The sequence below is a fragment of the Anser anser genome, assembly GCF_964211835.1.
Source record: "Anser anser genome assembly, chromosome: 12".
NCBI lineage: Eukaryota > Metazoa > Chordata > Aves > Anseriformes > Anatidae > Anser > Anser anser.
The window spans coordinates 17,278,982-17,305,732 of record NC_139733.1 but is presented as its reverse complement, the minus strand read 5'-3'; the positions used below and the strand labels follow the sequence as shown (position 1 = coordinate 17,305,732).

Sequence of the window (26,751 nt, the reverse complement as noted above, 5' to 3'; positions counted from 1 at the left end):
CTGTATCCAAGGCCTCCTCCTGGTTGCCTGGTTACTCTGAATTTCCTCGAGGCAATTGCTAATCAATGTGCAGTTGCAGCTAGGTGAATCCTGCAGACAGCAGCCAGATCTGTCATCTAAATGTGGAAATCTGTAGCAGAATATGATCTGGAAGGAGAACAGACAAAACACAGTAGCAGGAGCCCTGCTCCCAGGAATCAATTCATCCTGTGCTAATCAGACACAAGCACTCTTGCTGGATTAGATGAGCAGAGGCTCTTCTGCTAAAATTAAGGGTCAATTGCTTTGGTTCTTGTACGGCACAGAGAAGAGGAGCTGCCTCTCAGAAAAGAAAACAATTACATTAATAATTACATTTAAAGTCTTCATGTCCAGGCCTTGCTTAATTTTATTGCTTATCTCCAAGTCCCTTTCCCCAGATACGCATTTGCATGAACGCAGTTTGCTGCAAACTGCTTCTTAAAACATGAGCTGTTAATGGAGTCCTCGGTAACTCCTTTGAAGATCAGATGCACTTCTTGTGGACGCAGGGTCCTCTACGCTACACAGAGGCTTTCGAGTGTCTTGGTTTTTTTTGTTTGTTTGTTTTATAATTGCAAAATTATGCCTCGCAGCAGGCATCAGTAAATTCAGGACCGCAAGAACTCCGCTCTGTACTTTCCTGAGACAAACGCGCTTCTAGTCCTAAATCTCTTTGCAACAGAAAATCAAGACAAATTGCCCTCTCCCCAAAAGGAGAATAGCTACAGCAAAACCAACACTTAGAGATTAAAGTACCTGGAAATGTAAGGTCTGGGGCCACGTTCCTCGGTTGGTGTTGTACCATGAGGACTAATGCTTGGCCTCGTGCTTGACCTTGCGCACAGCTCCTCTGCCTTCCGGCACATCTCCGTGTCGGCTCTGCTGCCCTGTCCTCACCCCAGCTGCCTCTGTGGTCTCATCTTGCCTCTCTGCAAGGTGAAACACCTGATTTCCTGTCCATTCAGTTTTAGACTCTTTTAGATCTGCATGTGTCTTCTTGCACATTTCACCCCATTCCAAAAGCAGCGTTTTGGATGGACGGAGTCCCGCTAACTGTATTTGAATTGAATGCTAATAGGCAGCAGTTCTTAGGAATTGGATTCAGTTATTTTAACTTAAAAATGCACCAATTAGCTGTCTTTATGAATTACATTTCAAATTCCAAGTCAAGTAAACAACTTAGGCTTGTATGTGAATTTATTGCCTTCAGGGAAGCATTTAATATTTTTTTAAATTATTATTGTGAAACATAAGACAAATTTTTCATTACCACTAGGTTTCCAAAACTTAAACAAACAAAAACCACGGTGTCTCTGGGCTGACGGTATTACTTTAATTCATAAGCTGCAGGACAGGATCGGAGCTGCTGTAGATCGCTTTCATTGATTATGAACACTGCTTGAACTGGCAGAGCAAGAAGTGTTCTGATGATGAGAACTTGTCGTCTTGTTGTGATTAGCTGTTACCGAAGCCTAATTACTGCGCGTGATGCTAAAACGTGTAAGCTGCCGACACTTAGAGATAAGGAGATGAAAAGAAATCAGCTCCTTCCAAATAGCTATTGTGTTTTCCTCGTTATTATTGGTAGTTTTGTGTGCTCTCCTGAGTGGTGCTTTGGAGGACCTGGACTAAGTCACGGTTTTGGCTGCAAAAGCTGCCATCAGACTTCAGCTGTGGATAAATCTGTTTCATGCACCAGGGGACTGAATAAAATAAGGGTTAGTGAAAGGTGCTGACGAGAAGTTCAGTTAATAGCATGTGCATCTGCTGAGGGAGTGTATTATTAGCTATTATTTCAGTTACTGTAGGCAGGATCCAAACGTGGATGAGAGAAAGGCTTAGGAGCCCCATTCCCATAGGAACCAGACCTGGGAAAGTTCCTGGCATCCCAGGTGCTTCAGAACTGGCATTTCCACGGGAAGGGAGAGCTTTTCCCGTGGCCCTTCACCCAGGAGCTGAGCTGCTCTTTTCCAGCCTTGAGGCATCCCGTTAGGGGCACCAGGGGGGAGCCCAGCACCCGGGCAGTCCTGCCACAACTTCTGCGCGGAGTTTTGGGAATGTTTTGGGATCCTCTGGGCTGACAGATGCTTGTGTATGCGCATGTAACATGCTGTTAATAATTAGAGCTGATTGGATATTCAGTACAAATTACACTGGCTATGAAGTTAGCCCCTTCTGTAGGCTTACAAGTGGCTCACAAAGCACTGTTAAAGCATATTTTTAAATATATGTTTTTTCGTAAACATTGACAGATTTAATTTGAGCAAATGATGTCAAGTCTGAGCGCTTAAAAACTCTTCCTGGGCTGTTTGCTGTCAGTTGTTAATGGCGCACGTTTGGATTTCTGAGTCACAGGGTAAATATTTTCTCTTTATAATTTGTAGGATTAAACACGAGTTTTGATGATGATTTTAAGTGCCAGTCCCTCCTACTGGTGTGTCTGCCCCCGAGCCCAGGCCCGCGTGCTGCGCCTTCCAAATGAGCTGCTTAGCAAAGAGAAGTAGGTCTGACTGCACCCAGCAGACACAAGGCAAAGAGAATATTTCCATTTTCTCACTCTCTGCCACCTGGAAGCTGCGTTGGAGCTTTCTTTTGCACCTCGTCATCGTGGGTTGTGCGGTGTGCCAAGCCTGGATCTCCTCGTGGGAATCTGAGGGAAGAGCTGTGATTTTTTTCACTATTGACTCAGGCTGAATCTGCCTCCCGTGGAGGGAAAAGCAAAGTTCAGCCCCGGTGGCTGCATTTCCCATACCCTGCAAAACAAAACCCACGCGTGCACACCCTTGCTCAGTTTCCAGTTCATATTTACTCTTTGTATGCCTTCATATATATTTGTAGGGATCCCCTAGCACAGCACACAGCCTTTGTATGAAATAATAATTCACTAATAGTGATACCAACAGCCATGGCGGGTTTGAAAAGTGACTGGTGATTTCGGAATAAGAAAATCTGAAATACTTTGAAGAAGCCTGTTTTTGTGTTGAGGAACAGCTCTCCATGTACTGGTAGGAAGCCCAGCATTGCCCGTTACTAGAGGAACTGAAAATGAGCAAACTCAAAGATACTGGTCTGTAATTGGAGGAGTGATGGTAACATCTGCGCTATGTTTTTGTCCAGGAGAAATAAAAATCCACATTAACAACATCTACATACCCTCTTCAGTCACTTTATTGCATCCATTGCAGAAGGATGTAATCATTTACAACAGACCTGAAGTAAATTTTGTCCAAAATAGTGGTGTTCAGTGCCATAAATAAAAGCCGTTCTCATGTTCCTTGTGCACACGTAGATCTGTGGGCTTAGCAGTTAACATCCTTAGAAAACACACCTACTTTTTGAAAAAGCAAAAGCAAACAAAAAAGTAGCAGCATTTGTCTGGAGAAATGCCTAGGAGGATAGGAGTGGAGCAGGGTAAATTCTTTTTTCTTCCCACCTACCTTTGTATTTTTCCTTTTGCTTTCTTTCTCCCCCGTTCCTCCTTTTTCTTTTTTTCTTTTTTTTTTTATGAAATAGTTTTGCAGTATGTAGAGCATAAGAATCATTTCTCTAGCACAGACTGCAACCTGCTTTAGTAGCCTCCATCCCCATTAGAGACTTTCCAGAAGAAGTAATTTCCTCCTCCCCATAAATTATGCAACAGCGTGCATTTAAGATTCTGAAATGACGAACGGAAGATGAAAGCGGTGTGCGGAGTGTCGCTGCTCCTACGGAGCCGAACCCACGCCGCTGTACACAGGCTGGAACGCGCCTTGTTAAGACAAACGTGCACGTGGTGCTGCCCGGCTGCTCGGGCTGTGAAAGCACGGAGCGAGGAGATGCACGACTCCTCCAGCCTCGGCTCTGTAAGACTTTTTCCTCCAGTTGGAAGGCAACAACTGGGGAAGGCAGCAACGTGTGCCCAACGTGGCCTTCCCCAGCTGGGCTCTGCCAGCCTGGGCTGGGTGCTTCCCCGTCTCCCTTTCTCCAGGTGTATCGGGAGACTTTCCAGAGCTGCGCTTTGAGATCTGCGAGTGCTGGGATGTGCACAATCCCCATGGCCTTATCCCGAAGCAGGCAACTCCCACAGCTTTGGGGTTGTTAGGGACTTCGAGGCTCAGACAGGAAAGGCAGTTGAGTGGGCTGAGCAGGAGTAGGGAGAACCGTGGAGCGCGTTGGGTGAGCTGGAACTGCTCCGCGCAGCGCTGGGTGGGTCCGTGCAAACTGCTTGGCTGGCGTTACCCTGCGCTGTATCGCAGAGTACGATCGGTGAGGCTGGCTGCTGCAACAAAAATACACGCGCGGATGTAAAGAGTAAATGAAATAATCTTTTTTTGGCACAGGTGAGGTTTTAAAGTGCCCTTGCGTAATGTGCCTTTGGCATGTGGTTTCCATCTGGTGTAACAGGAGTAATAAAGGGACGTGTGCGTTTTCTGGGGAATGGACATTTAATATCTTATGTAATTACGTGCTGAAAAATTGAAAAATAATGCTGTCGTGTTGTGCATAACCTATGGAGATAGATGAGGAATGTAAATAAACGTACCTGTGTATTTGAAAGAAGAATCTTGTACTGCTGTAATAGCAGCGTGGGTTTATATGCAGCTAGATTGGAAGGCAGATTTTAATATTGTGGCATGCCAGAGAGCCTGGGGAGGATATTTAAGTCCACCTTTGGAATCCAAAGGTGGCAAATTAAAAAAATAATTATAATTAATGGATGGGAAGATTTGGGAAATTGCGTATGAACTGCCGTATATCCCAGATCTCTGTGCAAAAAGTGTCCATCCCTCCGTCAGAGGAGGAAGAAGCGCCTTGCAGTAGGGCCGGGACTTCTGTATCTCCCAGTGCTGCCGGAGGCGATTCCAGACCTGAGCTTCCTTTGGAGCATCCCAGGGTCGAGCACTGCTGGGCTGTTCGAGGCGAAGCGAACCAACCAGTGAAACATTCCCTTGTTGTTCTGGTCTCGGTGGACCTGTAAGTCTTGTGTATTTCTCCCACTGTCACTTAAAATGACAACGAAGTACCCGAGTGCTCTGAACTGCTCACGTCGCCTCTGGTGACAGCTGCCAGCAGCCGTGTGTTGGCATAACTGTGGTGCGTCTTTGTCCCTCCTGGTTTTGCTTTAAGGTCTTCACTTCTACCCAAGTTGACCCAACTGCGGAATTTCCCCTTTGAAGAAAGCAGTGCCACGCGGTGCCTTTCCTTTTCTCTCCTTTGACAAAGTTTTCCTTTAGACAGAGACTGGGTTTTGTTTTTAAATGCAACATCCGCCCTAAAAGAACCTGTGTATTAAGGCAGGCTACCGAGCCTTTCATCACTTCACTGGGTGATAGCAGTCATGAATTTTTTATTTTCTGCAGGGCTCACTCCAGATCTGCCACAGCATTGTGTGGGTGCACACATGGAAAAAGGCTACTAATTGAAATTCAGATGTAATGAGATGAAGTTTGGTATTCACCACGGCTGCCTTTTGTTTTAGCCCTTGTACGCTCAGTGCACCTAAACAATGCAACCATTGCTTCTCCTTTTAGATTCAACAAGAATAACTTAAAAGGCAAGAAATATTTCCGTGTCCGCTCCAGAGATCCGGAGATGAAATATGCCCTTAAAAAAATGGGAACGGCGTGCGTCAGTTTATCTATTTGTTTATTTACTGCTGGGGTGGGACAGAGATTTTGATGGAATTGAAAATAAAATAAAATAGAAATCTTGCTGCTTTAAACAGTTCCCTTTTGAAGATGCAAATGTGTTTCTATTGCCTAGGTAACTATTATGGAACGCCCAAGCCTCCCAGCCAGCCCCTCAGTGGGAAAGTGACTTCCACCGATGCTCTGCAAAACCTGCAGTCTGGCTCCAAGCAGTCGACTCCAAAGCGAACCAAGTCTTACAATGATATGCAAAATGCTGGCATAGTGCACACAGAGAATGAGGAAGAGGATGATGTACCTGAAATGAGCAGTAGCTTCACAGGTAAAACAAAAATACCGCAGTCCATCAGTTAGGACACACGGGGAAGGTTTATGGAGGGGGATTTTATGTGGTTTTATTTTATTTTGGTTTTGTTTATTTTGTTTTAATTTACCTTATTATTTTTTGTTTGTTTGTTTGTTTGTTTTTAATGGATTTGCTGCAGAGCTGTCAATTTTGGAAGGAACTGGCCAGTGTTACCTGTATGGCAGGTGTCCAGGTGTGAACGCTCACATCCACAGTTGTGATTTCTGAAATGGCCTTTGCGGTACGGGGCTGGATGAGAAAAAGTGGGGAAAACCTCACATCCATTAGTTACCTTTTGTTCTGTTTTGTTTTGTTTTCGTTTGTTGCTGGATAGCTGTTGGTAGCGATGGATAGAATTTGAGAAGGTGTATGAAGGAAATTTATGTTTGGTTGGTTTGTTTGTTTTCCTTCCTGGGAGGTGTTTTACTTTGCAGCATCGAATTTTGAAGTCCTCAAGCATAGGAAACTGTTAGGTCTCTGAATAGACTTCTTTAACTGTGGACGATAGTTGAGATTTTTTTTTAAAGATGTTATCTAGTACTGTGCAGTTTGATCATTAATGACACATCCATATTCTTTCAGAAACTGTCCATTGAATGCAGTCAGCCAGATTCTGCTTTCAGTTACTCCAGTGTAGATTTCAATTACTCTGTTGAACCAAATGACAAGTTTAAGTATAGAAAGATGAAATGATGTCTGGTAGAAATTAAAGGTAACACTTGTCAATCCCTTTATATTCTGAGTTAATCATTCTGCTACTTGCAAACGTAGAGGTTTTTCTTAAAAAGAAGCGTGTAATGACTTCTGATGTCAAGGAACATGTCATCATTTTGAACATCACTTTGTGGACAGTCAGCTTGAAATGTAAGGGTCCCACTGGAAATCAGGAACTTTCTGAGTTGAAACGATCTTGAATACTACACGAGGTGTACTCGTCTACATTGTAAATTGGCCCAGAACTTCATTTCTGTCTGTAGCTTTGTCAGCTATTTTTCGGTACAACCTCAGCCAAGGTCAGAAAGTTTAAGGAAGAGCTGACCTGTAGTTGAGCTCCAGTCATTAAAACCAGTATGAAATGGCTCAAGCAGGGTGCATTTGAAATTAATCAGTGCTGCTTCCAGAATACATTGCTGTCCTGTCCACTTCCTTGCACCTACAGATGCCCACTGCATTTAATTACAGGTCCTCTTCTCCGAGGTACCTACGAGCAAACTGAGGGCTGCTTGCTGTGGAAGTGGGGTCTGAAGCATGGGTGCAAGCTCTGTGTTTCCGAAGGTCTTGTGTCCTACTGTGTCCTGCTGAACACAGATCTCAATCCTGTTGTGGCTCTGGTCACTTCCTACCTCCATAATTTTTCTTCCCAGTTTTGAATGAGTCACAGGAGCTATCATGCCAGTTCCTACTAACCAGAGTCCTGGCTCTGACGTCTTGTAGAGCTTGGAAAGGATTTAGGCTGAGATGTAGTTTTGCACCTCTCAAGGCCAAACTCTCAAATGGTTTTGGGGCTTGTACTCTGCTTGGCTGTTACCCGTTATGTTTTTTCAACCCAAATCACTCGTGGCTGCCCTAATCCCTCCCAGGCTAGGAGTTTCCATCTCTGCCTACCAGCTCCTTTACAGTTTTTCACCGGAGGGTAATTTCACTGGAGGGTAAAATAAAAATGAGCTACCTCAGCTCCTGTCACAGGATCTGATTTTGAGAGGAGGCTGGTGGGAGATGCTGTTTGACCTCCTTTCGGCCCATCTCAGCGCGTTGCCCCTGAACTGACTGTAGCATCATTTATTTTCCTTGTTTTCCTTCACAAGATGAAATGCTGGAAGATGCAGCTCATTCGTCACAATGTTATCACACCCTGGCCCCTTGCCTCCATGAAATGAGCACAGAATCAAGAAAAGAGAATTATTTCTCCTATACCAAAATGATTCCTTATGCTTATTTCATGTGTATGTGTGCTAGCCATATTAAAATGCTCCCACTTCGTTAGAAGACCTCTCAGTGACTTGTGTTTTTCAGGCTTTGGCATGTTTACACTCACAGTCTTAAGCTGGCGATGATTCATTCATGCTTTTTTTTTTTTTATCTTGTCAGCTTCTACCTTAAAATATTGAACAACAGGAAGGCTAGAAAGCAGGCGTCTGAGGGTACGGGTACAGTCTAGGTCTTTTTCTTCCATATTCTTCCAGCTTATTATTTTCAGTATCTTGTCTTTTCGCCAAGGCAGCACACGGAGTAGAAACAGTGCAGGAGCTGCTGCTAATGGTCCCCCCAAAAAACAAGGCTGGGGGCTTTGAGTTGAGGTCAGGTCTCCTGTCTGGAGAGCACAAGAGAGGTCTTGGCTGTCAGTTCTTTTGGTCCCACTGCTTGGGGACTTGGCAGCGTGACACCGATCTCGTGCTCAGCGCCTGTTGCCCCTGGGCTGTACTGCAGACTGGTGGTTTCAGGGGATTTGGAAGGATTGCCACTGTTTTTCGACACCTTCAAGGGATGAACAGAAAAAAAACTTTGCTAAATGTGGGTAATTTTGGATTTTTTTTTCTCTTGTTGCCAAAGTTTGTTTGTGAAGGAGTTAGGAGAACAGACCTGGCTTGTGGGAGTATTTACTGTGGTTAGGGCCAGAGGGAATGGTCAGCACTGTTTCACGTATATAGCTCAAAACGGCATGGATATAAGCATGAAAAGTATTTCCGTAAAGGGAGGAGGGCCAAATACATCATAAAATACTCCTAAGTGACTTTGGCTGGATGGATATAGTGAAGAACCATGTAATGAACCTCTCTAGACAGTCAGAACAGGCACTTGTGAGCAACATGTGGACGCACGGTGTGGTGCTGACGTCCATTTTAATTTTTTTAAAAAACACACAGAAGAAGTTCACCATTATCTTGTTGGCTTTGAGCTTCAGGCTACCTTGTACACTTACAAACCCTCCTTTTGATCATTCTTCAAATGGGAAATTCTATTCTCCTAATCCCCGCGCCACAATTGGCGCTGCAGGAGTCAACCCGTAAGCCTGCTCAGAGCCCCTTGAACACATCCACATCAGTGAGCCCTGGCCTCAGACAGCCTGGAAGACTTTGGTGCCTCAGCAGGGCCCATTAGAGCAAACTCGGTAGCTGAGCACAAGCTCTGATTTGCGCTGGCAAGGCTCTGGCTGGCAGAGCCTGTGTGGGCAAAGCAAGCTCAGCCCCGACTGCAAAAAGCCTGCAGAGCCTCTGCCCTCAGCTCATCTGTTTCTGTGTCGTGTGAATTAAAAGCAAGGAGAGGAAAATTGTGAGGATAAACCCGGAGAAGCAAATAGGAGAAGGAAAAAAAAAGTTGAAAATTTATGCGTTCAAGTAATTCTAACTAATCCTAATGAAAAATTCTTTAATCCACAGCAGAGTCTGGTGACCAAGACGAGCATAATACGCATATCGTAAGAGAGACAGCCCCACCGTCCGTGCTTGATAGCCACACCAACGTTCCCACCACGGAACCATCTCAGAACCTCCCTCAATACCTACCTCCTTCTGCCGAGGACAACCTAGGTCCTCTGCCGGAAAACTGGGAGATGGCCTACACCGAGAACGGAGAAGTCTATTTTATAGAGTAAAGCACATTTTTGTTATTCTAATTCCACCTCTCTTCCCCTGGGTACACCTCTGTGGATGCATTGTGTGTGTATGTATTAAATATTTAGTGAACACGGTAATGTTGCAAAGCTAAAAGTTCTTTACTGCGTGTGAAGGGCTTTTGCATTTCCTGATTGGATTAGCATCCAAATGACTCTCAGGTTCAAAGCCACGGGCAATTGCTTGTTTGATGAGGGCAGCTACAAAAGCACCAGACCCTTGGAAAATATGGGCCAGTTGTTTTCACGGGTGGAATGAAAGGTCCCGACTGAAAGGGCTGAGAGCTCATTTCTGGAGCCTGCCCCTGTGCGCAGTGCAGCAGAGAATTCCCCCGGTCCCTTGCGGAGCCAGGGAATGGGCTTTGTGTGTGTTGTCCTCTTGTCAGAGCAAACGGGCCAAAGATGTTAACATGCTGCAGTGGTTTGCGGGAGGCTCAGCTCTGTGCTAAGTAGGCACAGCGAGTTCAGAAAAGCACGGAGCACCTGGTGCTCTACAGTCTTCGCCTAAAAGCTCTGCGCTGTCAGCAGCTTTATGATGATATTGATTTTTTTTCATGCCATAAATAATAGTCCCTAATTATACTTGTCTAGATTTATTGAGATAGAAGTAACTTATAAAATGGGACCTGTTAGTGGAAGAGATTTCTTGCACAGAGCTTAGCTAGACATTAAAATTCAATTAGCTTATGAAACTTGAGCCCTTAGCTGTGTGGCTGGAGGAAGGGGTGAGGAATTGATTTGGGCCCTGATGATCTGTGAGACGCGGTACTGGAAACTGAGCCTCTGTGTGCACCAGAAGGCGGTGACCAGTTCACACAGAACCACCCCCTCCGCTTCCATCCCTCTGGGCACGCAGGAGGTGATCCTCATGGGTTCCCTCCAACCCGGGATATTCTGTGGTTCTATAATTCTGTGAGTCTGTGAGAGCTGCGCTGGATAAGGGCCGTATGGAGCAGTCCTCCGCCGTCATCGAGAGAGAGGACTTCTGCAGGGAGCCGAGGAGAGGTCCATCAGAGCAGGTTTTCTTTAGGCCGCAGCGGCAGCAGAACTCATTAGAGAAGAGTGCCAGAATATTGGAGAAGCTGGGGGAATTTTGAGCTCTTCACCAGCTGGGAGAGGGCTGCTGCAAAAAGGGCCAGGGTGCTCTCGGTTACCTGAGAGGCTCCACCAAGCCCTACCGCGCACCAAAGTCTAGGAGGCACAATGCAAATCCTCGTCTGCTGCATTTCAGATGAAACCGAAATGTGTTCGTTATCCCGAACGCGGTGTTCTGCCCCTCATTATGTCCTCAGGGTGCCTCGTTCTTTGACGTACTTTCTGGCTTTAATGTACATAACACAGCCTGAGTAATCGCCCAGCCAGCCTGCCATTCTTCCCCCTGGAGGAGGACAGATGCTGAGTGCCAAATGCTGCCGAGGCAGTCGGTTGCTCCCTTCTGTGTCCCTGCATGGGTCCTGCCACCCTTCCTTAGCAGTGCTTCAGGAAGAAGGGGTGGTGTTGCTGCCACCAGTTTCCCCCAAACTAAAATCCATCCCCACTGTATTCTCCATGCACGTTACCTGATAGCGGTGCAGGACTGAAGCACCTCAACTAATTTGTTAGACCTTTTGCAGGAGAATCGTGTACGTGATGGAAAAGCATAGCCTGCGTACCCGTCTCGCTGTCTGATGTGAATCTGGTAGCACACCAACTGCTTCCCACCCCGCGGTGCAGATTGACCATTTTGAGGATGCATAGCACAGGGGGTGATTTTGTGCAGGGAAGTGTTAGTGGGGATGCAGCGCTGAGTGGCTGCAGTTCTATTAATTCTAAGGACAGCCTGAGCCTAGAAACAATTTACTTTGATTTGTATCAAATTAAGAGAGCAAGCTAATGAGCTGTGTGGACCCAAGCTGGCTCAGATGCCTGTACCATCATCTACAGCGCGTTGAGTTTATCAAGTCGGGGTGCTGAAGGGAGCAGTACGGGAACATCTGAGCTGCTTGCACAGAACCAGCACAGGTCCGGGGGGGCAGAGCTGTGTGTCGGATAACAGATCCTGCTGGCTTGGAGCTGAAGTGATTCGGCCCCTGAGATATGTGTCTCCGGTGCATTAATTGGGATTTTCATTACCCCAAGTATCCCTGCCCCTTGTTACCCTGCATGTAGATCTGTGCACTTCACAGGTCTGTCCCCTGGGCGTGGGATCTGAGAGGTGGTTAGCTAAATGCTTGGTGCCTCACCCAACCATGCAGTTGTGAGCCTTGGGTTAGTGAGGCAAAGTTGCAGAAAGTATGTAAATATTCAATTGCTCTCCTCCCACAGCTCTTTTTCTCAGCTAGGCTACAGACTTCCTTATTTATAAGTTGTCAGAACCCCTCTGCTTTATTGCTGCTAATTTGCCTGACTTGCTCAATTTCTGCCATTCAGTTTTCCAGTTGGCGATTAATTGCTCTGAAGCGTACAGAAGCATTAAACGAGTTTGCTCTCCTGCCTTGGAAGGGCTGAGTAGCAGGATGTGTAAAACAAGGACCTTTTATTTATGTTTTCGGATCCTAGGAGCAGGGCAGTCCCATGTTCTGGTAGTAAAATACAAGTTTGCTGGTCAGTTGTCAGCTCCTCAGGGATCACAGCCCTCTTTACATCATTTCCTATGTCACGAGCCTGGTGTGAGGCTAAGGTTAAGTTTGTAAACCTCTCTGAGACCTTGAAGGAGAAGTAAATAGCATTACTATGGTATTGAAACCTAAAGCTCTTAAGCAGTGTTACAGGCTAAGTCAGAGAAACGATACCTCAGGGACCAGAGGTTTGTCTTTGCAGGTCCCGTCTAAGATGACATCAGGCTGCAGAAGAGGCATTGTATTACAAGCTTGTCTCCACATGCAAATTAAATGAAGGGAGAAAATAATTTTTAGAAAATGTATTTAAAGCTTTTTGGCAACGCAGCCTTCACCACTGGGACTGGCATCACAGTACTGCCAAGGGACTTGTGAGAAGGAAGAGTTGAAAGGGAAGCTGTTTGACTTCCATCAAAGGCTCTGACATTTTTGTGTGTGTAATTAAAAGTTGTCACTGGAAGTTTTGCTTTTGACTAATGCATGGGCCAAGTCTAAACAAATGTTAGGGGTCTTTTGCAGCGAGAAAGGTCACTGCATCTTTTGTGGAAGGGAAATTTCTGTCTTTTCATCGAGAGGCAAATGGCTCATGAGACAGCTCCTGGAACCGAGAAACAAACCACCAAGACTAAAGTTTGGAAATTCATATTATAATATTGGCAACTTTCACATACATCCTGCCAGTCAGAAATGCTAATTTTTGTATTTTAGCTTTTTGTTTTTCACCTTTCAATGCCAAGATTCATGCATTTTGGTAGACTAGTTTGCAGAACATCAGATTGTAATGCTGCGTTTTCTGAGGCAAAAGTATGCCTTCAGGTCTATTGAATAATAAGGAGGATATATACTTTTCTGTCACTGATACTTCAGCTCTGGTTTATTAACAAAGGTCATATTTCCATTTTTGGTTTCCAGCCATAATACAAAAACAACATCTTGGCTAGATCCACGGTGCCTGAACAAACAGCAAAAGCCTCTAGAAGAATGTGAAGATGATGGTAAGAGACTGAAAATAGTTAAATAATGATGTGTTTCATCCTTTGGCTTTCTCCCTTTCCTTTTTCCCTTTTTGGTACTGTGTTCAGAAATGTGTAAATAATAATAAGATGGTTTATAAGTACATAGAGATAATATTGTGTTGTAAAATCACTGTCTGTGTGTGTAAGCTGTCGAGATGGCAGATCATTTAGTAAAAATCAGCGAGAGGTGGTCAAAGTGAGAGGCCTCTCTGTTTTTGCAAAGGCATTGAAATAGTCACTGGTGCTGAACGAGCCTCGGAGCTCTCGAACGCTCACTCCTTGGATCGCTGTGTAGGAGGAAAGCGGCTGAGGCTCTGCGTGCTTCATTGTGTTACGCTTCAACTGCCTGTTTTACATGAATTGAAAGAGTTGTGTTTTTATTTCCTTGTTTGAGCAAAAATAACTCAATTGCTTCACTTTTAATGTTAAATTCTGACAGCGCACTTAGTGTTGTGGTTGTTGAAGACAAGTTCCATTTGAAATTGTAGATTTTTGCCACTGATTGTTTGCACTGAGGTAATTTTGTATTCCTTGAGATGTTGGAAATGCAAGCCACTGTCCAATGTAGAGCAGCCAAATGCAGGATTGCTAAAGGAGGTTCTCTCCCTGCGTCCTTAAGGAGGCACTGGAAGAAAAAGGGACTCATGATAAAAATAATTCAGACACTTGGGAAAAACCTATGTGGAAATTTTGGTCTACTGACCGGAAAAGGTGTTGATATTCTAGTGAATAGTTTCAACTAACGCAATGCTATCGTGGTAGACAGATAGTAAAAATTGAAAGGTTTACCTCATCGGTGTTGTTGCTGTCCTTGTAAAATTAATGTTCGTGATATGATTAACCTCCTACTGGTGTGAGTCAGCTCACTAGCGTTACGATTTTATTTTGGAAAAGGACCGATTCAGCTCAACCTTTTTACCGGCAGGTTCAAACCTGGCCCCCACAACTGCTCTTACTATTTCTGCACGTGCCGTTTTCCAGCCTCCTCCTCTTTTTCACGTGTGAGGTTTTGCAGGATGGGAGAAGTTGTCTGCGCGGCCTTCGCTGCCGTGACGAAGCAGGTCGCCAGCTCTCTTGTGGGCAGTGCAGCGGCGTGCACCCGGCCCGCGGGGATGTGCAGAGCTCGGGCACCGACCGTGCACGGGCACGCTGAGCTCCGGCGCCTGCTTCACATCCTCAGCAGCTGGCGTCAGCTGTCAAGGAGCGAGCGGAGGGAGCTGGATTAATGAAGGCCTTGCTCTGGGCCTAAAAATGGATATGTCAGCGGGTAATCAGAACGGGAACAAAATTAAATCGGAGCATATGCAGGCGGAGCTCCCTCTTCCTTCCAGTTAAGCGTTGCTGGCAATTTAAGGAGGAGGTTGCAAAGTCTCAGCACAAGCCTTTTTCTTTCGGAGGGCAGTTTTCCCTGAAGCACAGCTTCTGCTCTGGCTTTCTGTGCCAGCGAGATTCCCGCTACGCGGATAGCCCTGGCGATGCCCCGCGCTGTGCTCGGAGCCAGGGCGAGGAGCAGCTGGCAGGATGAGCCAGCAGCGGGCGGCTGAGCAACTCCGCTCAACGGTTTTACGTCCCCTTGCAGAAGGGAAAGTCTTTTAAACCTCTTGTCCTCTCAGCAATTACAAGACAAGCATTGGGATAATTTATTTAATTGGGATTGGAAACATGCAGCTGGGTAATTTATTGTATTTAATTCGTAATTTTACAGAGTTGCAGCATTTTTGTTTATCAGGTCCTTAAAATTAGCTAATTTCATCTTCCCACGTGCCCCTTCACTTCATTCACTAAGTTGCTCATTAATGAATATTTTTAACATTCAGTAATTAAAACAGTTGCTTCCTAGGTGCAGCCATGCACCGCACTGTTTTGCTTGGCTGCTCCGATCTTGCTTCACACATAAGAATAATTATATTTCAAAGCACTAAAAAGAGAGAAAATTATTTTTACTGCATCGTGGAAGTTTGACATTTTTTGGCAAGGGTCGCCGTCGGGCGTATTTCCACTGAAGTCAGTGGGACGCCTCCATTTTGTTCGTGTTCTGTGTGTGTGCGTGAGTTTTCAGGCTTGACCCCATCCCGTCTGTGGCTTTTATAAATGTTAGATGTTTTTTCAGACTTGTTTGGTGGCAGTTGTCTTGTGTTCTTTCTTCGTCAGGACGTGTGTCCCTGGCCAGTTCCGGGTAGTTTTGAGTTGTTTAGGCTGTCAAAGGAAATTGCAGATCATATTTCATGTTAATGTTCCTAAACAACTGTTTGGGTAGAATCTGTTGCAGGTCGTGGAAGTGTTTTTAGGTATCCAAATTTTCAAAAGCAGTGCCGTGACACTACATCTTCTGTTTGCTTCTGTCATTCATTTACGTGGCTTATACCTTACCGTACTAGGTCCAAGATTGTTTTTACCATCTTTGTTCTGGGTTTGTCATCATCCTTCATTTTCTGACTGCATTATTATTATTTATAGGCTAAGCGATACTTTAATCATCTGTGTCACTGTTAACTTATGAATATGGAGCAGATAATGATAAATGGAGCAACAGTGAATATTGATGGGTTTGTGTGTCTGAAAAATTGTGATCTTTGTCCCAGGTGCCTCTAAAAGTGGAGAATTCCTGTCTTTGCCTCACCAGTGCATCAGGACTTTGGTGTGGGCCTGCGACTCCAGTTAAACGAGGCACTTTGCTTCGTGCCTATCTTAAATCATCCCAGCAGTTAAAATGAAGTCAATTGGACCTTGTATGCACACAAATTTAGGTACCTTCTTGAAAACCTTGCCACATTAGTTCTTATTTAGATACAAGGTTTTTCCTCTCAGATTTCTTCATTGGTATTCAGGTCTGGCCTTCTGACAGATCCTTGTGTCTACAGAAAAGATTACGAAGGTCGGACCATGCAGATCTGAGGGAGAAGCTTCACTACAGAGAGAAGAACACAAATGTATTACCTTGCCACATCAAACCGTGGCATGAAAATAGTCAATTGATACATATATTCTATTAACGCAAGAACCAGTTCTTTCATTATATACACGAAATCCATCAATATTCTGGTCACTGGAATGTGATAAATGGAAAGCTTGGGCTCAATCTGGAAAACTAGTGCTTGTTCTGCTGTTTGCTGGAGGGAATTTCTTGCTTGGTGCTGGTATCTGAAATTTTCTTTTAATTTTTTCTGTCTCATTTACTGCTCTTCCCTTGGAGAAGAAGGGGTACACACGGAGGAACTGGACAGTGAACTAGGTAAATCATCCATCTCTTGTTTTGATGTTTGACTTCAACTGCACAGTTTTAAGCCTTTAATTGCTTTCTCCTTTGTGTCATTTTGCATCTTTCAATTTTGTTTTTCATTTCAACAAGCCTAATTTAGCAACAAAACTTCCCTAGCCCATAAAGGTATTAGTCTTCCCCTAGTCTCAGATCTACAGTAGTTTTTGTATTGATTCAGAGTTTGAGGAAAGCTAGAGGGCCTTAATTTTGCAAAGTTTGTTTGAATTTGTTTCCTTCTGGACTCTGTAGAAGTTAGGGGATTTTTCATTGGTATCACTGGCTTCAGGGAAAGGTTCAAATGTGCCAAAGTTGAAATCAATTAGCTGAAGGACGAATGTATTTGCCAGACAAGAGAAACAAAGTGTGATTTAGAAAGTTTAAGTATTACACAGGCTGCTTTTGCTGAGCTTGTGAATGAAATAGCAGAACATTTTGCCTCAGTAGGTGATTTTAAAAACATGATTTTCGGTGATGTGGTACATTTTTATTTGCTGCATCCTTTTGTGAAGTGTGCTGTCTTGATATCTAATCTCAGCGGTGCTCGTTCTGTTATCCTGATGGTGGGGGTAGTTGTTATTTCTGTTCAGCTATGCTCTAGTGCACTTTGAAAGCTGAAAGGCATAAGAGATGGCATAGGATTTTGTTTCCACTATTATTGCTTTAAAGAGGACTGTATTTACAGTTTATAGTTCTGCATACTGGAGGATTGTATTACCAGAGAATTAACCTCCACTTTCTGTAATGACTTGCAAGTTATTCTGCTTCCCGCTTTGGTGTGATTGATATGGCATTGGCAGCCAGCAGCCATTGACTCACTTTTAACACTTCTCCAGGAACTGTTCTTTTAGATAATATACCTGGAATAATGCATGAGAAGAAAGGCTGAAAAACAGATGCAGGGAAACTCATTAATTGATAAGCCTGACCCCAGTTCTGCAGGCACTTAAACACACCAGTGTTTTGCTTGAACATCATGAGATGTTCTCTTTGTTTTAATGCAGATAGGCTTTACTGAGGTCACAGCCCATTGATATGCTGTTGAGATTAGCAAATATTGCAGTGTGAAGAAAGACATTTTCCAATGGTTCAGTTACAGCAAAGTTAGTGAGGGGACATGAAGACATATGGCCTACTCACTAAGTGCATCAGTGCTTAGCATTAACGTAGTGCTGCTGGATATTTAGCTCTGTAGTGTATCTGCAGGTTTTTTTAATAAATATGAGAAAATCAAAAATTGAAACATTTTTACACCTTTTGAAAGAGATGGACTGAATATGGAGTTATAGATCACCTCTCCTTATGTGATCACCTCTCTTTACGCAAAAAATTTCCCCTTTGGAGTAGAATTTGTCATGCACTTGGGCAGGTCCTCCTGGACTCACCTGCGTGGGGAGCAGTACGAGCTGGGTACACTGAAGTCATCTCCAGCTCCTTTATGTGATGCGTGGGAATGACTAAAATCCCTGGTTGTTGGAGGATTTTCTTTGTAGGATTCCATCTATCCCCTCTGTAGGATAGGATACTAAACAAGAGCATCTCAGTAGGAGTCTATGTATTTACACCAGGCTTAAAAGTGTGAGATTGGATATTTGTCCATTGAATTTACCTGCTGACAAATTCTCTGAGTCTTCAGAGTGCTGCGTGGGTGTACCAAATTAAAAGCTGTATGGCTCACTCAGACTCCTAATGATGCAAAATGTTTTTGGAAATCTTAAATTTATGAAAAATTTTGATATGCTGGGTCATCTTCAGTTTGGCAGGAGAGGTAGAGAAAGGTGATGAATAATTTAAAGCAGCTTAGAAGCTAGACTGTGCAACATGGCATAGAAATTACTGTTTTGGATGGCTGTGGAGATTATTGGCATTAGAGAAATTTTCATAGGCTTTTAGAAGTCCAAAAGTGCATTTATATAATCAGCAAGTAATGTGTTAAAAATTGCCATTTTTTTTGTATTGCTACTTCTAGAAACCTAGACACACATTCCTCAAATGGGAAGATGCAGAGATAGAAAACTGTCCAGGAGCCTGAAATGACTTGGGCCCAATACCAGTTTTGGGGTTAAGGAAAGTGCTGATTTTCTGACTTTCCATGAAAGTTCTTTAAAAGAAAAGGAAAAGTAAAATTTAATACCAAAACCTGTTCTGAACAGAAGCAAAGCAAAGCATTTTTGTTTGAACTGTAAAAATCAAAAGCACTTAATAGTCCAAAATCAACAAAAACTACTAAGCAAGCAAAATTGTGGAAAACTCGTTTCAAGGCATTTGTACATTACATCTCCCTTCCCCCATTGATTCCCCCCACCCTACCCCACCCCTGGCTTGGTTGTTACCATACTACTTTCACCGCAGTGCAAATTAAGAATGAAACGGCTGCCACAACTTGCAATTTTCCTGATTGCTTGCTAGGTCTTAATTTAGCTGCACGGAAACTCTTTAAGCCAGCCCTGGCATGCTTTCACCATACGGGACTCCTTTGCAAACCAGAGCGTTGTCTTTGCAAAAAGACTTTCAAGATCGACCTTTTGCTTTCTAACTTTTACTCTCATGCAGTCTTCTTCCTTGCACGGCATGGAGAAATACCAGTTTCTGAAGCATTCATTTCAGATCAGTCTTCTGATAAACTTGTGTAGCACTCTTATGCCCAAAACTTAGCACTGGCTTGCATTTAATTGCTTATGTCTCAAGGAATCCAAAGATGTTAAACCCAGTAAGGATGAAATAATGATAAGAATGAAAAACCTACCTTATATCTGCAAATAAGGGACATGTGGAGCAAAAACCCTGAAATCAATTTCATCTGATCTTCAGCCAATTCCAAACACAAACATAAACTTTGAGTAATTAGTCCATGTGTGTTTGTATAGATCCTGTTCGTCTCCAGTCTGGAGATGTTTCTATCCTTATGGCAACAGAACTAAAGTCTGTTAAGGCAGAATTAGATAATTACATTTATTCTAATTAATGGGCCATTGTTGATTGTATTGGCTGAGAAATTGATACCATTAATGAAAATAAATCTTTGCATTTGATAATAAACAAGCACTGATTATTTACTGTTGGTCTCGTCAGCTTAGTGATAAATTTTGAGGAATTATTTTGTGTCAGATATGTGAACTTCTGTTATCTGGCAATGGCTTTTTTAAAAGAATGAATGTGCAGAGGCTGTGGGGCAGGGACCACACTTGCACAGTCCATAGCATGGTGGAGCTTTCTTTTGAGTTGAATTACAATATTGCATAAACGTACCACTCTATCTGATGATCATTTCAGTACCCATAGCCAATGGGAACATTGTGTTCAAATAAGTGGGACAAGGATCAGGCCCTTAAGTAATACATATAGCTTTAATAACCCTCAGTTGGATGCTGAAGTGATTTTATTACATTCCCTAATTATAACTAAAGTACTACATGCAGTCTAGAAAATCAACAAGAACAAAAGTGGATACATTTCCAAATGTTAATTTCATCTTCAGAACTGTTTTTTGTTAATTATGCTAATTAAAAAAGGAAATCTCTGTTACATGTGATTATGGCAATGTGTTTTTACATTAAGTACTATGCAGTGAAATACATCTGTGTGTGCCAGCCCCACTTGGGTGGTTTCCATATGCCGGGTGTTTACGTTAAATTCCCTTTGTCCCGTTCCAAGATGCACGTTTACGTCGGACTTGGGGCTGAGCGATGCAATGTAAATCCCTGGGAAATGTGTCAAAAATATAATTTTATCAGCAGTGCTGAGCATAAATGGCCCTGCCCTGGTATAGGAGATAAAAGTGCTCTTTCTGTTAGCCTGCTACAATTGCCTGCTGTAATCTTACCCATCTTCATGTGCTGGTGTTAACGTAAATCTGGCCTGTAGCCTGTGTCCATCCATTTCTGCTGCAGTGCCTCCACCCAGGGCCACTCTGCATGCGATGGTCAAGCCAGGAGGGTACTTGAGGCACTCCCAGAAAGGAAATTTATTGATCATTTGTTCATTTGATGCAAAAAACAAATCTAAAATTGACTGGCTGGGGCATCTTCCCACACTAACACGGCACCGATGGGGCAGGTTGAGATGTCAGTGCAGCGCTACGCCAGCCTTTAAAGAATGCTGTGATCGTTCTGGAAAGCGTCTGTAGCAATATCTGAGCTGCTGCTGCTGCTGAGTGTATGCTGAGCAAGAGCAGGTACCTGCCAGAAAAAAGATCCTGCAATGGAGGCTTCAGTAATGCTTTTTCTATTTCCAGAGTTGCCTGCTGGTTGGGAGAAAATTGAGGATCCCGTATATGGTGTCTACTATGTAGAGTAAGTGCTGCTCTCCGGGTCTGGGGTGGCTGGTGGGTGAAGAAGGGCTTTCCTCTGCCTTGCATTCCCCATCCTCGGGTGGGCTCTGCTCAGCACCCTGCTCAGGGGAGGCAGGAGCACCCCAGGGGCAGGGCGTGCAGGAGCCCCAGCACCTCCCAAAATGCCTTCATCCATAGAGCACTAACAAGCGTGCAATCTGCCGAGCTCGATCCCTTTCATCCAGCACTCTGCTCACAATACCAGCACGCAAAGCAGGCTGCCCGTTCCCCTCGGGTGGGTCCCGAGGAGGAATGGAGGAGCCTGCGTGGCCGCCCAGCCACGGCAGAGGTTCTTGCACCGGGCTGCGTTGCTGTGACTAGAGTCATAGGGTCAGGGAGACGCTCTCCAGAATTAGAACAGCTTCTTCTCCATCTAGGTGACAGACCGCTCCCTTGGGAAACTGGAGAGCTGAGTTTTGTTTCATCATTGACCCCATAAAATGAATTTTTAATTATGTGTAAGCTCCTGTCTACTAGGGTGGCTTACGATAGCCCTCAGAATAGACATGGAATACAATTTCTGTCTGCTTTGGCTCAGTTCTGACCCTACCATCTGTGCCTAGGGAAACAGGGTTAGCAAACTGTGTAATTAAGGCTTGACATTTATTTACCAAAGACATCGAGAATATTTTTCGGCTATTAAATCCCATGCCAAGAGGTCTTTCCAGCCTTTTTTCCTGTCACTTTATATATACTTGCCTGGTAGTTCTGTGGCACTCCTTACTGCTGTAATTAAATAGAAAAGTAACAGCAATGAGACGAAAGTTATTTTACTTGCTATCTATAAGCTAGCAAGATGCTCGTAATTTGAACATTTGTCTCTGTCCCTTCCAATTCAGGCACTCCTCTATTATTACTTAGTAGTTTTTTGAGAAACAACTTTATGATGAAAAAGTTCAAATTGTAGCACTTTTTGAAATCCTTATAATTATTCTTAAGTTTCTGAAGCTATCTTGAAATTGGAAGGCTTTTACAAAACTCACGAACTAGGTTTTACCTGCTTCTTTGTTTGGTTAAATATTGATCTTTAGCAGAAAAATTCTGAACAGCGCTCTACAATGCTTGTATCATAATTACTTGAAAATGTGTTTGCTTTTTAATAAAGACATGTGGGATAAGAGACTATAAAATAAAAAAGTCCTTAAAGGTAGACTTTGCCTTGGACACAAAGATGCGTGCATTAAGCAAATACAATTAACACTCCCAGTCCCCTGGCAGTAGGAAGCGTTTGTAGTGATGGAGAAACTTTTACGCTTGTGTTGTTTCATTTTTTTTCTTCTTGAAATTGGTAAGAAGTGTTAGCTCTAAACACTTTGTAAGGGTCAAAAGCACCCTAATGGCCCTTGAAGGAGAGCAGCTGATGTTTCACCAAATGCTGGTTTCAGCAGGGAGCGTTTGCTGGTGGCCAGTGCTGAATATTTTGATCCGTTCAGAGCGCAGCTTTTCAGCCCACAGCCTGCATCCAAGCAGATATTTTTAAGACACTCTATTAATAGTGTGCATTGATCAGATAGCTGGCAGATGTTAGCAGGTATTGGGTTTGTGTTTGTTTTTTCTTTTTTTAACTTCAGTGAGCCAGGGAATGACTGCACCTCCGGGAATCAGATTGAAGCGGGGATGATATGGGCCTGTCTTTTAAAATACAATCAGGCAAGGGCACCTTTCATGCTTTAATCTCACTATTTTATGGAATAGATCATTATTTTAATGTATTTGAAGGAATTAGCCAGTGCATCGTATCAAGACTGGAATCAGCTTGTTTTCTTAAGTATGTTTTTTGGCACGACTAGGTGAGCATTGCTTCACATAGGCTGCTGTTCATATCATCTGGAGTTTTGCTTTAATACCTGACCAACATTCCCGCTTGTCACATAAAGGATTTCCTAATTCTTTGCTCTCTTTCTTCCCCAGCCACATCAACCGGAAGACACAATATGAAAACCCAGTTCTTGAAGCGAAGAGGAAGAAACAGCTTGAGCAACAGCAACAGCCACCCGAAGGTTGGCACCACCAAGGGCTTGGTGGTTGGGGTTTTCTTGGGGGAATGTACCTTCCGTCACTTTGGCAGCACCGTGCCAATGTTTTTTTGTCCTTCATTTTGTGGCCTTAGAGTGTTTAAAGGCAAAATGACGTGCATAGAAAAGTTGCATATGCCCTTCACATAAGAGGAAGAAAATCTAAACCATCTAACCACTTAAATGTCCTAGCTTTCAGCCCTGTAATGGGGAGAGTTTTTTTTTAATGGCCTTTTTTTCTGGGAAGTTTCTAGGCTTCCGAGAAATAATGAAAGCACGCATTTTCCTCTTTAATCTGCTGTATCAAGTAGCTCACTATAGCTGGTGTTGTTCCAATCTACACTGGGACGTGTAGTATACTGAAGGGGATGAGGAGCAGGCATTTTACATGTACAGTAGAGAAACCTTTCTACATGGGGGAGTTCTTCACCCAAGGATTTTGGATGTTGTCAAGCTCTAGTATCTAAAGTAATTTCATGATTTCAGAATGCTTTTTTCCATTTTTTTTTTTTTTTTTTCCTAAAGCAGCTCAAATGCAGTGAGATGCCCGTGGGTTTATTTTGGTATTTTCATAGCTTTCCCATCCCTCATTCAACAACAGCTACTGTCGAAGGGGGGCATGATTTAGGCCTCAGCATTCCTCCTGCCACAACATCATCTCTTCTACTTAACAGTCAGGGTGAACAGATGTGGGCTGTGAGGAACAGATTTAATATAAATACTGAGACCACCTAGGTGCAAATGAAGTCCCAAGTATGAGCGTGAGGTAGCGTGTCCCAGCAGTTGACCTGGACACAGGGAGTCCTCCAGAACAGGTTTTTGAACATCCCATTCATTTTATTTCTTCTCTCCGTGACTCTTTCCACTCTTGCCATGCTTCTCATGTTTCCTGTGCTCAAACCTTACACTCCCAGTGTACATGCACGAACTCGTAGTGCTGTTGTGAAACAAGTAATATTTCCGTCTCTGCCCTCTCCAGAATGGACAGAAGAGTGTCCATCTCTCCCACCACCCGCTGCTCCAAACCATGTTTCAAACAACCAAGATGCAGTTCGGGAAGCACCAGTGCAAGGTAACAACCTTGTGAAACCAGTTGTAAAAGTGCAACAAGTTTTTTTCACACAAATTAAATTCCCTCAGCCACAGTAAAGGGAGTATCTCCATGACTAGTGTCATACACCAGGGCATGTGCCTGCTCATCTGAATTACCCTACACTTTGAAACTAGTTGTTTCAAGACGATATCCGTTGCCAAATGTGAGAGGCAAATGAGATTACCTGCATGAAAAAAGGATTGCGACTGTTCTCCCATGTAGTGTTCCAAGTCTTTAAAAAGGCATGAAAGCATGAGTTACTTCGGTGGGTTTTAACAGCAACTGCTGCTGGTGGATGCAAGTGCAAATGGGAGGAGAACTTTTTCTACAGAGCTGTATGGGTAAGCAAGGATTAGACTTTTATATCTTCTAAACACTGCTGAGTTTACAGCGTGGCTCTTATAGTAAGATCAAGAGCAAACATTTTTTTTTCCTGTTTATACAGGGCAACCTTCCCTCCCCAAATCAACACAAAATCTTACCATATTTTAATATGTCAAAGACGCAGACATCCATGTGAAAATTTAAGTTTGAATGCCTTTAATGTGGAAGGGGTAGGAGCTGGGAGGGAGTGATGAGGAGGGAGTGATATTAGGTCCAAACACCGTGGACCTACTTGGAAGTTGAATTAAATGTGTACAAGCACTATAGGGTATTACAGCCCTTTTTATTAGTGTCAGTGGTCTGTGTATGGCCAGCTCCTCACAGACCAGTGGCTTGTCTTAAAAACCTTGCCAGACAGGACAGGAATCATTCCTGGATTAGCAGCATGAGTAGAAATGTTGTTGGATCAGGTTGCCAGCAAGGGCAGAGTTTCACTTGTACCTGCTGCAGTACAAGTGCTCTCTGGTTACAAGTGGCTGTAAGTAAGCTGCATCTTTAGCAACGTCTAAATTGCATCGCATGTGCGCAGCATTGCCCTGGTGTGCAGGAACCAGAGGATGAGGAAGGTGAGAGAAGGGACACAGGAGCATGTCATCCTGGCAGAGCTGGGGGAACAGGCCCCAGGAGCTGGGAAATAACTCTCTAGCTCTGCAGGTCAGCCACGGTCTCCAAAGGCAGTTCTCACAAGTGAGATCCTGGGTTGCCTTTTCTGCCATGAAGAGCCAGGGCGTGCTCTCTGCTACAGGTGGCAGCAGGTCTGACCTTCTGAAAAAGCTGTGCCCGATTTGACAGTATCCAAACCCCCCCAGCACATTCACAAGGGTTATCAGAGTGTGTTAGGATAGTCCAGACTGGCAGCAAGGAAAAACGCAGGAGGTCTGGGGGCAGTGCCCTGCCCACCGGGCATCTGGTGTTTGTTATCTCATCAGAATGCCCTCAAATAGCTAGTCCTCTCCAAGGAGCCATCTCCGAATGCCGCATCTGCCTTTCACATTGTCAGGAAGGAGCAGGGCTGCCCAAGCACCCATGCATGGCAATGCAAAGGACCCATTGGGAGCCTCACTCAGCTCTCTACCCGCTCCTGACTGCCATCCACCAAAATCTTACAGCAACACTCCAAGAAAGTGTTAGCGTGTCTCAGCACCACTCTGAGTGATGTGCCCTGATACCCACTGATGACTCTCTCTCTTCCATTCCTTCCTCTTTCTTTCTCAGTGCTGCTCCTTCTCTCGCTCCCCCTTTCGCAGCAGCTATTTCCAGCTCCCCTCTCCTCCTGCCCTATGCCCAGGGGTTTCCATCTCCCATCGGTGGCACTGCAGGTGGGGATGTGGGCACAAGGAGCCCTCCCTGTGCCTCTGGCACTGCTATTCCAGCTGGGATTTTGTGGATACACTCATTTAAAACGTGAGCCCCTCCCAAATGCTGTAGGTGGGACATAGCCTGTGGTGCTACCACCCGCTGTTACTACAGGGCGAGTTCGCGCTGTGTTTGTAGGCAGAAGCTGGCAAGCTCTGCCTGTTCTGTTCAGCTTTTGAACCAGAAATTAGCAGAGGACCAAGCCCTGCTACGTGCTGCCTCTCAGCTGTGTTTTTACCGGCGAGGCCGGGCTGCACTCAGCAATCAAGGCACATTTCTGCACCTTGGGTCCTGCCCACGGTGTGCGGGATTTCCGCGCTACCCTTCAAAGGCAGAAGAGTGCGAATCCTCGCACTTCCCCCTCATGAATAATCTTCAAATGTACGTTTTTATTTTTTTTTTTCCCCCAGTCAAAGGCTTACAGGCCTCCCTCAAGGTCTGCTTTCTGAGCAGAGCCCCACGGCGATGCCGCCGAGGTTTTTTGAGCGTGTGCCAGCTCTCCTGGCTGCGCCGCACGCTGCCGCTCCCGGAGCTGTCACCAGAGGGCTTAGTGGCACAGTCGTTTCCCCTCTAAGCATTAAAAACAATTAAAAGTGCAAAGGTGTTTACCGTTGCCACTGTGAAGTACAGCAGCTCTGACTCCTTCTCCAAGGCTGTGCAACGTGCTCTGCGAGGATGCGCGCTTGGTTTTGGAGCGCCTTGTTCTCTCTTAACCGTGATCCCGGAGAGCTTTAGCAGCCTCCGGCACAGCCACCCCGGTCCCGGGGTGCTCTTTGATCCGTACCTCACAACGGCAGTGCTTCATCCGCATCAGGCAAGGCGCAGAAAGAAGAGAGTCAGACATCGAGCAGGGTCTGAAGAACAACAGCAGCACCTCCCTGCCCTTTCAGCAGAGGTCGTAGGGCGGTAGCGGTGGTGGGGTGGGCAGGGGATGGTGCTGGAGGGTTGAGCAGTGTCTTGCTGCTGCTCGGAAGCTGCTTTTTGCTGGGTGGGTTAGGAGAAGGCCAGGGGGAGGAAAACATAACGGTACTCATTTCTGCAGAAATTCTCACTACAGACTTTGTAGGGGGCAGATGTGCTGCCCCCATCCCATCCTTACT

General features: G+C 44.6%; 1 protein-coding gene across 42 annotated transcripts in view; it reads left to right on the top strand.

Annotated features, from left to right (window-relative positions):
• MAGI1 (membrane associated guanylate kinase, WW and PDZ domain containing 1) overlaps nt 1–26,751 on the top strand; it is a 325,450-nt gene that overhangs the window by 244,305 nt on the left and 54,394 nt on the right. For 21 of the 42 annotated variants that reach the window (XM_083795132.1, XM_083795131.1, XM_083795130.1 and 18 more), the window contains 7 exons: nt 5,764–5,970; nt 9,372–9,582; nt 13,114–13,196; nt 16,411–16,449; nt 20,708–20,765; nt 22,715–22,803; nt 23,798–23,890. In XM_083795132.1, the coding sequence (XP_083651258.1) occupies nt 5,764–5,970; nt 9,372–9,582; nt 13,114–13,196; nt 16,411–16,449; nt 20,708–20,765; nt 22,715–22,803; nt 23,798–23,890 (780 nt within the window). The remainder of the gene's footprint in view (nt 1–5,763; nt 5,971–9,371; nt 9,583–13,113; nt 13,197–16,410; nt 16,450–20,707; nt 20,766–22,714; nt 22,804–23,797; nt 23,891–26,751) is intronic. The other 21 variants (XM_083795163.1, XM_083795164.1, XM_083795152.1 and 18 more) reach the window with 8 other exon arrangements.